At 37.3% G+C, this 14752-nt stretch overlaps 1 protein-coding gene across 2 annotated transcripts in view; it reads left to right on the top strand.

The window, feature by feature from the left end:
* Positions 1 to 14752, top strand: part of GUCY1A2 (guanylate cyclase 1 soluble subunit alpha 2) — a 339473-nt gene that overhangs the window by 32425 nt on the left and 292296 nt on the right. For both annotated transcript variants that reach the window (XM_030918863.1, XM_030918864.1), the window contains exon 3: positions 5677 to 5798. In XM_030918863.1, the coding sequence (XP_030774723.1) occupies positions 5677 to 5798 (122 nt within the window). The remainder of the gene's footprint in view (positions 1 to 5676; positions 5799 to 14752) is intronic.

Below are 14752 nucleotides of genomic sequence, written 5' to 3'. Positions count from 1 at the left end.
ATAGATAACCAGACTATATTGCTATAATCATAAATTTTTTTTCTCCTTTGATAGAATGAAAGGAGTTCTCTTTTATCCAGCTAGCTGCCTCAGCCCTCCCCTTCTGCCTATGTAGACATGGCCTGTGGTAATTCTTTGTCCATTGCATGAATGGTCTTTTCTTAGTTCTGTTTATTGCATACACGGTATAAAGAAAACGGAGAGTTTGACACCAGTATAAAGAGGGGTCTTGATGTCTGGCCTGATTCAAATAGGCCTATTAGCATATTTTTGCTTGGGTTTTGGCTGATTTCTCGGACTTGAAGTACCTTTGCTCACTGACTTTATTTGCATTCACGCTGATGAAGACAAAGGGGTCCTGTTGACAGCAATTTTGCCACGTTTGCCTTTCTTGACTATTCCCCTTTCTTGCCTTTTTTCTCATTGATGACTTTCCTGTCCAACTTCCTCTTTTGCCTTTTATTCTCCATCTTTCTACTTTTTATTTCTCTTTTCACAATCAAAAAAGCAGAGCAGCTAATATCATTTACCCTTGAACTAAAAAGCATTTGCAACTGTGTGTTGTTCCTCTTAAGAAAATACAATTTAAGTCTTCTTATCTAATTGTGAAAAAGAATGTGTTTCTTACAGTTGAAGGGATTTCAGAATCCCTGAATTGAGAATCGAGAGTAAGTGCCGACAAGCATAATTTTAGTTATTTTTCAGCAGGCGAGGTGGGAAGGAGATGCTTTTCCTAATCTCTGAAATGGGGCTTGCTTAAAGGTGTCTTGAAATAACTCAGCATTTAAATACTTTGTGTTGAGGTGTTGAAGCAAAACAGGTAACAGAGTATGAGCTAGCCCTTCTCTTTTTAATTTCTTAATTATCCTTCAATCACTAACCTTCCTTTCCTTTCCTTGAAAACTCTGCCCTTAATCTGTTTTATTTATCAGAGCTCTAGGATTGTACAGTTCTGCTCCTTGGATTCGTATACTGGTTGCCCATAGAAACTCTCTGAGGCTTTTTTTGTCTGCCAAGACTGAGACTTGAACGCAGGGAGCAGCTGTTCCGAAGGGTCACAGAAAGAAGGACTGGGAGGGAGTAGCCGATGGGACTTCCTGTTAGGGAGTAAGATAGCCTCTCTGTACCTCATCCACTTTATCTTTAAACATTATTCTGCTCCTTAATTTATCCATTCACTTGTTCATTTATTTATTCATAGAGATCATTCAAGTTGGGGAAATGAGTGCTAAAATAATTTATTCATGCAATGTGATAAATCTTCTTCTCTTCATCTCCACTATCGTCATCATCTCTCACCAAGACATTCTGGTCTAATTTTCTGGTTTCTACTTTTGTCCGCCAATATGTATTTTCACCACAGCAAAATGATAAAAAATTAGATCATGCCACCTTCTTACATGAAACCAATGGTTCTCAAATGTTAATGTGCATCAGAATCACCTGCCAGCCTTGTTAAAACACATATTACTGGGCCCTGCTCCCAGAGATTCTGCTTCCGTAGATTCAGATGGGGCTCAAGAAACTGGCATTTTTGACAAGTTCCCAGGTAATGCTGATGCTGCTTGTCCATGCATCACACTTTGAACCCCCTGCTTTAAACTATATAATGGTTTATTATGGTAGAATAAAGTCTAAATTCTTTCTGTGATCTGGCCTCTGCCCACCTCTCTAATTTCATCCCTTTCCACTTCCCTTTTTTTCACTCCATTTCAACCTTCTGTTGGTTTCTCAACTTCCCCACCTTAGCTTCAGGGCCTTTGTATGTATTGTTTCATTTTTATGTAATGCTCTTTCCCCAGATGTTTGCATGACTTATTCTTTATATACATATAGATCTCTGTTAAAATGTCTTCTCTTCAGGAAAGCTTGCCCTGATCACCCCCATCTAAAGCATCTCTCCATCACCTACCTCAAACTCCAATTGTGTCAGGTTGACTTTGTGGAAAATTTTGATTGCTATATAAACTCTACATATTCATCCTCACTTGGAGAGCTTCTTGTTCCCATAGCACTGTCTTTCCTTCACCTAGAATGAGTAAGGGGGTATTGAGTGTGCATCTTTATGTTAGTTGCTCTTTAACTCAGACTTCTAGGGAATGGACTTTCTGGGTGTTGTGGGGTGGAAAGATTAGTGAGAAGCAGAAGGGGTCAGTAGGAGACAGGCAGGATTCACTTTAGAAATTAAAAGAAACTGAGGATGGAGGAATGTCTGTTTATAATAGTACTTTTTTTCTTATATAATTCTTGCCATTATCTTGTGCCGTTTCTTCTCTTTGTATGTTGTGGAAAGATTGTGTTTTGTAAGTAGACGTATGAGAATTACTAGACATAAAGTCAAGCTTTGCTATTGAATAATCTTGGGAAGATTACTTAAAATCCCTGAGCCTCAGTTTTCTCATTTTAAAAATGGGAATAATAACAGTGTTGTGGTGAAGTTTAAATGAAATCTTAATGATAATAATGTGTGAAGTCACATAATTACATAAAGTAGTTAGCATAGTACCTGGTACATAAAGATAATCAATAAATGAATTGAATTATTATTACTACTATTAGTAAATGACTCTTTTGCAATTCAACTTTTGTTGATTGTCTTCAGTTTATCCTCCTGCTGCAATCTTTTCCTGTCTTTGTTGGGACTTTTAAAGTTTAGAATCTGTTGTTTATCATCTGGAGCTGAAGATGCCCAGTTTGTGTTCTAGCAACAGTTTTCTTCTTAAAGAGAACACTTTTTCATTGATTTTTTTTCTTTTTTTGACTGAAATTTCCATCTCTAGAGGGCTTGACTCAATTGCTGTCACTCATGTTTGTACTATATGACTCCTACTGGTCTATGGCTCACAAAAATGGATTGCCATGGCAGTGTAGATGAAGCACAGATTTCTTCAGTAAACTGCTGTGGGAGATGTGATAATCTTTCTGAGATACAGTGTTCACTCACTATATATTTTAAACAATGAAGAATAAAGAAATGTGTATTCAGAACCATGCCACTAATTTTATTCTTTTTTTTTTTTTTTGCCATAATAAGCATTGTTGTGTTAATATCATGGGTAGGACTGTTGCCAAACTCATATTAGTCTGGGATAGAAATTCTTATAGTCATCTAAAATTAAATTGTATTGCTCCAATTATTAATGTGAGCCCTATGTTTGTTTTATACAGCCAACCTTCTGTTTCTCTTTTTCTTTTGACAATTGAGGAGAAATTAAGCCACAATAATTTCAGTAGAACACTAGAAGTGAAATTAAGAGTGGGTGAATTATGATTATTCTGGGAAACAAACTTCAAGGATATTACTTAAGCTATCATGATCAGATTTTGTGGCTTATATTATTTTATCTAAAAATGATCTAGCTTTTTTTTTCATATATTTACATAGAAAAACTATATCTTTTTGAACATAAACAAATTAGACAAAAGCTAATATCTATTGGTTGTTTACTGTGTTGGAGGAGATATGCTGGGCACGTTCCATCTTTTATTTAATCCTAAACATATTGTGTAAGAGTACTGTATTAAGCACATTTTACAGTTGAGGAAATTGAGGCTGAGAGAAAGAAATACTTTTTAAGGTCATTCTGATAAAAATGGTGGAGGTTGAATTAAAAATAACCCTGTGGTTGCCTGTGTTTAACATCTGTGCTCCTTGTTGCACCTTTTGAGTGACTCCTGCATTCTGGAAACTGTGGTAGGCATTTTGCCTAACTGGTTTATTGGAGTCTGATCTCAATGAGGTATACAAACATGAAACCATTTTATTTTTCCCTCCACTCACATCAAACATGCTAGGATACATCCCCTTTGATATTAGCTTAGAGAGATTGCTCTGTTTTCTAAGTACTTCCAAGAATTATGAAGTTCACTCCAGGCCAATTTAAATCTTTACTTTCATATCCAATCTGACTCTAATGTTCCTTTCCCTGTCTGGGTCAGGCCTTGGCCTAAGAGACTTGGAATGCAGGACAGAGTGTATGACGTGGGTTTTCGCTCCTCTTCTCCAGGCCATTCCTTTCTGGGTCCCTTTCTCTTCTGATGTATTGGTTGGAGCATGAATGAAATGGAAAATGGCAGAAGCCTTTTTAAATTCGCTGGGGTTGTAGCAGTCCTCTCTTGGCTGTGATGCCCTCACTAGGATGCATATATGAGTTCTGCCCTGACTGCTTCGGATGCCACAGCTCCCGCAACTAAGGACTTCACTCTCTTGGTCTTGGTAGTGGGAGCCCTGTCCCTGGCTGGTAGCCTCTAGATTGGAAGAGCACCATGACAACCAGACAACTCAAGCTTGCCTCTCTCTTCCCTAACCCATGAGAAACTCACATATTTGCCCTGCCAAATGGTGGGCCTTTAGGTTACTCCCAATTTTTCTCGATTTCTTTTCCTTGTTAATGACTCTCTCCTGAGTCTTCTTCCTTTTGTCAGTCAGACATGGGAGTATGATCAGGAAATCCACTGCCTCTGCAGACGTTCACTGGGGAATGAGATGGGAGATCCCCAATCTCTACCGGCTATGGATCCCCCTCACCAACTGGATGTCTGCAGGGAACACTCCCCTTTTCTCCTTTTCTAGGAGGGGAGGGGGAAAAGTGCAATAGCACTCTCTTCCTAGGCCAACTCCTGACTCTTCTGAAGATTTTATTTTGAAGTCTTTCTATTCCTTTGCTTCTGTGAGCTGGTGGTAGGGTGACAGGGGCAGTGGCTATTTAGTCTCCTCTTAAGTCCTGAAGAAGAGCTCTGGTCTTCTTGGCTACCCCTTTAGAATGTGGGAGGATTTGGCCTTTAATGTCCTCAGCTTATTTTGTCTTAGCTCTCATTCATTGGCAACTCAAAAAGTCCCAGTCAATATCCAGTTACACGGACATTGTGTTATTTAGTCCTCACAAGAACTCTAGGAGGTACTTCCATTTTATGGGAGAGGAAAGTTAGACTAACAGAGATTAGGTTACTTGCCCAAGATCTCACAGATGGAAAATGGTAAGACCATGACTCAAATTCTGCTAGGTGTATGCTCACTGCAAGCTCCACCTCCTAGGTTTACGTCATTCTCCTTCCTCAGCCTCCTGAGTAGCTGGGACTACAGGTGCCTACCACCATGCTTGGCTAATTTTTTGTATTTTTAGTAGAGACAGGGTTTCACTATGTTAGCCAGGATGGCCTATGGTCTCAATCTCCTGACCTCGTGATCAACCCTCCTCAGCCTCCCAAAATGCTGTGTTTACAGGCATGAGCCACCGCTCCTGGCATATACTGCTATCTTCTTGACTGTGATAAAAGTTATGGTGTGTTTACTTTCAACACTGTTGAATGCCAGGACACCAAATTAACGTTGTTAACTCTTCCTTTTCTAGGCAGCTTCCTTATGGAAGCAGATCACTCGCCTTGATGAAGTGCTTACAGAGTGATACATTAGCTATACAAAGCTGATATATTTTTCGTTCTCAATTTTTTTCACACATAGCTTTCTTGTTAACAGTTGCCTTCAGTTCCAGGTCTACACTGCAAATGCTGATGTGAATGGTGGGTTACACCAGAATTATGTCTCAAAGCTTCACTTATTTTAAAATGTGATTATGATGAAAGCATAGACTGCGTGTGCTTGTGCGTATGTATATGAGTTGCATTTGCAGATGCTTTCAAAAATTTCTCCTTATGCTAATTTTGTTTTCTTCTTAGTTACAGGGATGCAGAAAAGAATTTCCACAATATCTCTAACAGATGCTCCTATGCAGAACACTCCAACAAAGAAGAAATCGAAGATGTCTCAGGAATTCTTCAGTGTACTGCTAATATACTCGGTATATTAACTATGTATTTATATGATTGAGAGAGAATGAAAGAGAGGGAATATCGAGGTGGAAATGTTTCATGTTCTACCAAAGAGAGATTTGGAGAATATGGCAAGTTGAGACCCAGACCTTGTGAAGTGATGGGTGTTAACTCTCCTGAAGATGTTTGAGTGGAAATTGCTTGCATGCCACTTACTTAGAGATGGAAAAACATCAAAACAAAGATACTTAAATTCCAGGGAAACAATTTCAAATATTCACATGTGAATAGTATTAGCTTTGTATAATTCATATTTCTTTGGCCCTTATTCTCAGCTGAAGTTGTAGGATCTTTTTTTACTCTCAGTCATACTCTGTTATTTCTGGGAGGTCCTGGTTGGGGCAGAAGGGTGGCCCACAGGTACTCTTAACACTCTACAATCCAGCGTTCCTTTCTGTGGCCTTGTCAGTGAAGCAGGTCATCTACTGAGGTGTCTTTGCCCTACTTGGGCTGGGGGAGTGTTCGTCTTAAAGGTATTTGTACTTATGGCAGAGGGGCTGTTTTTGGATGCTCCAATATGGCTAAAAGGTAGTGTTGTAGATTGCATCCAGTCATACAGCCTTAAGTTACCATAACTGAGCTGTTTTACCATGCTACCTGAAGTTCTTGGTATGTGAGAGCTACCTTGTATTCCATGCAAAGTGTTCTAAAAGAAATATTTTTTTTTCCTGATGTCTTACAGATGTTTCTAGTGAGAACTTTCTCTTTAAGTTCTTTTTAGAATCCTTTTTTCTTTATGACCCAGATAGGAATCCATGGGGTGCTGGAGGGTGCTAGTGGGGAATAACAAATCTTAGTGAGCGACTCCACACAGAATGCAGAATCTCTTTTGGGGTCAGGTGATGGAGAATAGGGCAAACCAGTTTGCATGTTCTTTCTTTTCCTTTAAAGTACTTTCCCTGGAGACATCTGAGTTTCTCCTACAAACAATTTTCAGGTCACTCCAACCCAAGAGTCTATCAGATTTTTCTAAACATGCCTGACTTCTAGAGGTAGAGTTCTTTTACATTCAAGCTGGGAATCCAACCGCCAGTTGGCTACATTTTCATCCTAGGTAACTTTTGTAAACACAAAATCGAATAATAAGAAAATGTATCCTTTTTGTGAGGGGAGGCGTATAGATGTTAGTGGTTTGTCTAACATCTATAACAGCATGCAGGACGGTGATGGGTAGTGAAAAGGAGGCCAAAGATTCATCGCCTTAATCTTAGAACAACTGCAGGGATGTCACAATATCCAAGTAAATCTTATGACTGGAGAAAATCAGGGTGAGATTAAAAGAGACATTACCCGAGAGCTGTTTAAAGTTTTCTGATTTTATATTTTCAAGGACTCTCCTTTCAGTAACATCTGTTTCTCTTAATGCATTGTGATTTCAAGGGGTGGGGTGATGATGCCACACTAAAAGGGTTGTATCAGAATCTCAGTGAAGGGATGTTTAATATTTTGAGAGGTTGCTTAACCAGTTTCTAAGCATTTTCCTGACCCTTACATCTTTCTTCTTTATGCTCCCTAGTTTTAGAATCACTGAATTAGAGGGAATAGGAGGTGTTCAAAGATAATGATTACACTGGGGTGCTAAAGATAGTTGGACTGTGGCTTGTAAATGAGTGTGCAGAATTTCCACAGAAAGAAACCCTGGGTCAAACAATTTGAAATGGTGACCACCAGGGGACACTGTTGGCCCAGCACAGTTTAGTTGCCCTTCGAAGGTTGCCCTGAGATGCTGAATAAGTCGTGAGTGAGACTTCAGCAGGCAATGTGCTGCCTGATGACATTAGGGTAAGTGAAGTGTTTATAACTTAGAAGGTGATCGTGTAACAGGGTTTAGATTTCCATGAATACTACTTTTTTTTTTTTTTGGCCAAAGAGATACTAGGTCTGATTATTTTCTTCCTCTAAGTAATGATAGGTTGTTCTCAAGATTTAAAGCATAATCTTGTAAAGTTTAAATTTCTGGAGATTAACATTTAATGCCTGCCACCTGCCAACCGGATGCTGGCACAGATGATTATGTGCCTAAGAGGTAGCTGTTCTCTTTGAATAATGTATTTTAAGAATCTTGATATATTGATGCTCTGAGGACAGCTTTAGTGGTCATATTCAGTAAAATCTTTGTTTTTAACAAGTCACGGAACTATGATTAATCTTGGCTTGCTTAGATTTTATCTTTTTTTAAAGTTGTGTTTAAATTCTCTTGTGTGATCATATATGAGAATGAAAGAATTGGTTAGCTTACTGGACAGAAAAGCACCACATAAAAAAATTATTTTTTGGGAGGGTGTTGGGGGGTGGCACAGGAAAATAGCATTTCAACCAAGTTAAGAACAATTTTGATGCCTGGGAACCTTTCTTTTGGACGGCAGAAGGCAATGTTCCAACTCCATGGTTTATATTTATCACCTTTGGGGAGTGTGATTAGATTATTGGTGGTTTATTCACTTATTTGTATGTTATTTATACTTCATCATCAAAAAAGACTTGAAGTAATAGATCACAAAATATGATCATAGTAGCAATTTTTCTCCTTCCAAAATGGTCATTTCTACCTACTTAGTATAAACAACTCCTCTAGAAAGTTTGGTCATTTACTGGCTCTTCAGGTTGAAGTTTGCTTTTAGAGGGTGACATGGAATAAAAACGAGGACCTGAAGAGAGGGAGAAAGTGAGTTGGAGAAGACCTGTTATGCCTCTGCCACGCGTTTGTTCTCACTTCTTCCATGGGACTCCCTGGGAGCGCATGTTGTGCCCTACAGTGTGGTTCATGCCTCTAGAGTAACGGGAAAGAACTGCTTTCAGATATCAAAATGTTTGCTCTCTGTTTCCCTTTTGTTGGCTTAGAAACTGGTTGTTTCTATTTTCTGTCTCATCATTTACAAATTACGGATATTGATTGTGGTCTGTTTCTTGCCATCTCTTCACCACATTTTGGTGCTTTGGCAATTGCTGTGATAATGGAGGCTGGGCCCTTGAAACTCTGGCCATGCAAAGAAACATAGTAGACAATGCCCTCCCTGCTGGAGGACTTCAGATTTAAATTTATTGCTTTATTTGGTACGTAATATCTTTTGCATACCAAAATAATCTAATTTTAGTTGTCCAAAAAATAGAAAATCTTTTCTAGCCCTAATCTGCAAAGCCTATTTTTAGCTCAAATTAGATAGTAGAAATGTGTTTATGTTCTGTGAGGCAACATTAGTATATTCTTGGAAATTGTAATGGTTGAATGAAGCATGTATTAAAGCATGTGTACCATGTTTTCTGCTGAAATGTTGCTACTTGTTCCTATGTGTTACATAGTGTTATAGGCAGGGAGACAAAGTGAGTAGGAGAGTTAAGGGAGAAGGATGATAAATTGCATAGTCTCCTTTGTCATAATAAGTTAAACATAAATGAGGTTATGACTATTGCAGTTTTAACAAGTGCTAATACTATTAAGGGTGTTGTGGGTGTTTCAGTTGTTGTAGAGCTCTGAGAGCTACGAGATGAGGGAGATGGGGTGTAGGAAAAAGACTTCCCACCGTAGTTTAGAGAACAAATAGAAATGAGAGCTCTAGGTTAATTTATTTACTGAAGAGTTATAGCATATAAAGATTTGCAGGTTTAGGAATCATCAGTTATTTGCTAAGTATTGCTCAAAGTATAGTTTTTTTTTTCATTTTTAAAAAAATTTTTATTTTTAATTTTTCTGCTTACATAGTAGGTATATATATTTACGGGGTACATGAGATATTTTGATACAGGCATACAATGCATAATAATCACATCAGGGTAGATGGAATATCCATCCTCTCAATCATCCCTTCTTTGTAACAATCCATTTATACTTTTTTAGTTATTCAAAAATATACAATAAATTATTGTTGACTGTAGTTATCCTATTGTTCTCACCTATTTGTGGGAACAAAAAGTTAAAACCACTGGACTCATGGAGATAGAGAGTATAATGATGGTTACCAGAAGCTGGGAAGGGTAGTTGCGGGGAGGGAGGGGGAAAGCATAATGGGCACAAAAATACAGTTGGATAGAATGAATAAGATCTAGTATTTGACAGCACAAAGTATAGTTTTATACTGCCCTTGCGAAGTGCATTTCCTCTCAAAATAGTCGGGAAGTGCATAGCTCTGAAAAGTATTCATTAATGTTTTCTTTGTTTTAAAGGTCTCTCTCTGTCAGAGTGTTGCTTTATCTTCTCTAGAAACGTAACACATTTAAGTCAGAATGGGAGCAATGTTATCATGGGATTATTTTGTTGGGAGAGGGCTAGTAAGGAGGATAGAGGAAAAGACCTTTGGGGCACAATATTTTCTTAGTGTCAGGGATCCTGAAATACTGTGAAATCATTTATAAGATGCCACTGATTGCACAATCTTTAGCTGGTATGGAACTCTCTGTTTTTTTCTAAGTAATAATTTTTTGCTTATATGTCAACTTGTGTATACTTTTTTGTTTCACAGTGATTTGGAATGTGTATTTAGGAGCCTTTTAATTGGTCATAAAATTGTGAAGAATTAGCTTAAGGTTAGGGTTAAGACTGACTTGGGGATTTTCTGGGAATAACTCTAAATAATATAATTGTTTAGCAGAGTAGAATATGTTTAACATATTTATTATCTTGGAGAACTAGTTAATGTAGTAACAACTTACCATATTTATTGGTGAATTAATATTAATAGCAATAAATAACTTCTGCCAATATAGTTCTTGTTACTATAACTTGGTAACTGATCAATTTCCTCTTTCATTAAAGTAAATATTTTCAGTATTTTACTAAAATGAATTGGAATTAAGGTGGTTGGAGGGGAAGTAACTTAATAATGTTACTATAATGTAGTGACTTAGAGCAAGACTGGAGCCAGACTACTTGGGCTGAAAATTCATCTCAGCTACTTACTACCTGTACGAATTGGAATGATTGACTTCATCTTTCCTTACCTCATATTTCTCATTTGGAAAATGGAGATAATATAATTGCACACTTCCTAGAGTTGCTAAGACGATTAAATGAGTTAATTTATATTAAGTACATACTTAGAACAGCATGGTATATAACAAACAAATGGAATGTAAATGTTTGCTTTTATTATTATTGAGTATTCCCCAAATAATGTGTGCATCAGACGCATGAGGTTTGCTTACTTGTTTAGGTGAGGAAACATACTTTGCAAGGTTAACTAACTTGTTGATGTCTTTGGTCAGAGTTAACAAGCCACAGAGGCAGAATTTAAATTCATTTCAGTCTGATTCCAAACCTCATGTTCTTCTCACTACTTTGTGCTGCCTTCCAGAGTTGTTGACTGTGTCATCACTCCTCTGATGCTAATTACACACCATCTTTCCGGTTCTCCGAATTCTTAGACTCGTCATGATGTCACATTTTGCTTAGTGCATTGCTCTTTCAAATGTACTTGGGATAGTTGCTTATATGAGACAAACTTCTTGTCAGCATTGAGGAAAGTGCAGTTTCATTGCAATTTGGATCATTTCAGTTTAGAAACTAGGATTATTCTTTAAATTTTAGGTGTTGAAAATGCACTAAGGGTGATGGTGTTTCCCGTCACAACACAAACATGCTTTCTTGGCTATGCTATAGTAAACACCGTGCCAGTTTTTTTGCTCAGATTTCAAGCTGATCTTGCTACGTTGCTGGCCTCGTATGTTAGACATCGCTGGTCCAGCACAAAACCTGCAAAAAGACTGTGTTTCTGATGTTGCTGATTTCTTTTAATGGAAAAGTTTAAGAATTCATCATAGAATCTTATTAAACAATTTCTAAACGAGACTTTAGGTAGTGGCTCTGTGTAAATTAGAGAAAACTTCTGTTTTCTGCTCTCTGCTTATATACTTTCTCTGAAATAATTAGATATAGTAGGTAGTCCTGAGAAAGAATGAGACCATTGTGTCTGGACACTGCTTCCTATATGTATAGGATAAACACTATAATAAAAACATATCCTTAAGTTATACAAGTCAGTTTTAGAAGTTACAAGGATATTGAGTATGTAGCCTTTTCACTGACTTCTTTTGTTTAGAAGTGTGAATTTAAGATTAATCCATATCTTTGGCAGAGAGCTCATTCCTTTCCCCCAACTCCCCTGAAAAAATACTCCATTTAACATGTACCACAGTTTGCTTATCCATTCATTGGTTGAAGGATACCTTGGTTACTTCCATTTTTGGTTATTGGGTATTGAGTAGGAATGTGCCATGGTTTCCCTCTTCTCCTAGATATTTTTTGTCTTTTAGGAACATTTTCTTCTGAATCTTGTGACAGACTATTCCCCGTTTGTCCTGTTAAATTTCTCCAGACGTAGCTTTTCTTTTTTGCTGGAAAATCATGGCAGTCCTTTTTCTTAATTTGAAATTTTTGTTTCTGTGTCTCTAAAGCATTGTTTCGCTGTCACTAGCAGCTTTCTGTCTAGCACTTCTTCTTTGTGTGAGGAGAGGACAACTCCTCACATTGCTAAATTCTTCAGGTTGTCTTTTGTTCTCTTTTATGAACTCTTCAGTAGGGTGGTGTTTATTTTTCCTCTCCCTTTAAGTTTTTTAAAATAAAGTTTTAATATAGTTTTAGATTTATAAAAAAAACTGTGAAGATAGCACAGAAAGTTCTAATATATCCCACACCCATTTTCCCCATTTGACATCATACATTAATATGGTACTTTGGTCCCAATTTATAAAACAATATTGATATGTTATTGTTAACAAAATTTTATACTTTATTTCAGTATCTTTAGTTTTTAACCTTTTCTCTTCCAGGATTTCATTCCAGATACCACATTACATTTAGTTGACTTATCTCCGTAGCTTCTCTTATCTATGACAGTTTCTCAGACTTTCCTTGTTTTTGATGACCTTGACAGCTTTGAAGCATACGGTCAGATCTTTTGTTTGTTTCGTGTTTACTTTGGTATGTGCCCATATGCCCATCATTGGCCTGGCACATGCCCATATTGTGTGTGTCTGTGTGTGCATAGTGTGTTTTGAGCACTTCCTTACTTTCCAGCACTATAAGATGTTCCAGACTCATCTTTCATATTTCCTGTCCCAGTCTAGAATCAGCCATTTCTCTCAGGATCCCTGATACCTTTTATTGCAGAATGGTATTAGAAACCATGACCTGGGCATTGGTTGTACTCATTGCTATTGGGGCGTTTTGCTTCTACGCCCTCTCAGCCAACAGAGCAAAAGAATATATGTGTGTATACTGACTCATATATATATGCCTATCTATAAACATTTTATATGTATTCATCATATGCTAAATTGAGTTCATACTGATATCTCCAACTTTACTCCGTTACCATATGGATCATTCTAACCTTTCCCCCTTGCTTGTCTATATCCTCCTTTCTAACAAGGAGAAACCTGACTCCCTTTAGCCATCCATTTACTGAATTCTTGAATTCCAGTGTATGTTTATAGTTGTTTCAGAATTGTTAACACAAGCTTCCAGGGGAAACAATTTTATCAACTAGAATACAGTGCCTGTGGGCAGTTTGAGAGTATGTAGTTATGTATAAAGTTTTATAATGTCCAGTCATTTCCAGGGTTACTTAGGTAAGCGCCATTCTACCCCACCACTTCCAGTGAGATTTTTTTTTCATATATTTATAATACAGCTAGATTCTTTCATTATAGTCTTCCATCCTGTGATACTTTGACCTCCTAAACACACATGCAGACACACACACACACATACACACACACTTAAATTTGTATACAGCAAGTTTAGCTCTTCTGCTGTAAAGTTCTATGGGTATTGAAAAATGCATAATGTCATATATCTACCATTATAACATCATACCAAATACTTTCCCTCTTCTAAAAAATATCCCCTGTGTTTCACTTGTTCAACCCCATGTCACCTCCAAATCCCTGGCAAGTACTGATCTGTTTGCCATGCTATAGTTTTGCCTTTACCAGAATGTCATATAAATGTAATCATATAGTATGTAGCCTTTTCACTGGCTCCTTTTGTTTAGAAGTGTGAATTTAAGATTAATCCATGTCTTTGGCAGAGAGCTCATTCTTTTCCCCCCACCCCCTCCCCCCCAAAAAATATTCCATTTAACATGTACCACAGTTTGCATATCCATTCATTGATTGAAGGGTACCTTGGTTCCTTCCATGTTTGGTTATTATGAATTCACTGCTATAAAACATTCAATTGCAAGTTTTTGTGTAGACTACATTTTCAAATCAGTTTGGCAAATACTTAGGAGTGCAATTGTTGAACTATGTTTAACCTTGTAAGAAACTGCCAAAGTGTCTTACAAAGTGACTGCGCCATGTGCCTTCCCAAAAGCAATAACTGATACTTCCTATTGCTCTTCATCTTTTCCAGAAATCGATATTTTCCATGTTTTAGATTTTAGCCATTCTAATACATGTGCCTTCCTCCTTGAAATTTTAATAAACAAAAGCAGCACCTGTTATCTCTTTACAATTTCTGCATATACCAACTGTAATTAAGAATTTCATTTTCTGGTTTTATTCTAAATACTTTTCCTGATATTATGACTGAATTTAGAAACTGCTTAAAAATTTATTAGTGATAGCAGTGATTGCCCATGATACTACTGTAATAGGTAGACTCTTTCTCTTTGGCTTAGTAACAATAAGTTCCTGGAATGGAGTTATTCAGCATTTATTCACTGGGAAATGAAATATTTTAGGAATTTCAGTGTAACTTTGAGGTGCTATAACCAACAGGGTCCCATTTGTTGAAGATGATGAAATATAAGATGTCCACAAATGGTCTTTGTTAATATCGACATGCTCTCCTAACCCCCAGCTTGCCTGAGTTAAGATTCCTTTCAACACTATCAACAGCCAGTGAGTCAAACTCACTTAACTAAAGCTCCTTTACTCAATACATTCACATAACAAAATTCTCAAATTTCTTAGAAACTCTTCT

The sequence above is a fragment of the Rhinopithecus roxellana genome, chromosome 15, assembly GCF_007565055.1.
Source record: "Rhinopithecus roxellana isolate Shanxi Qingling chromosome 15, ASM756505v1, whole genome shotgun sequence".
In the NCBI taxonomy this organism is placed as follows: Eukaryota; Metazoa; Chordata; class Mammalia; order Primates; family Cercopithecidae; genus Rhinopithecus; species Rhinopithecus roxellana.
The sequence above is the reverse complement of the archived record's forward strand: the minus strand, read 5'-3'. Positions and strand labels throughout refer to the sequence as shown.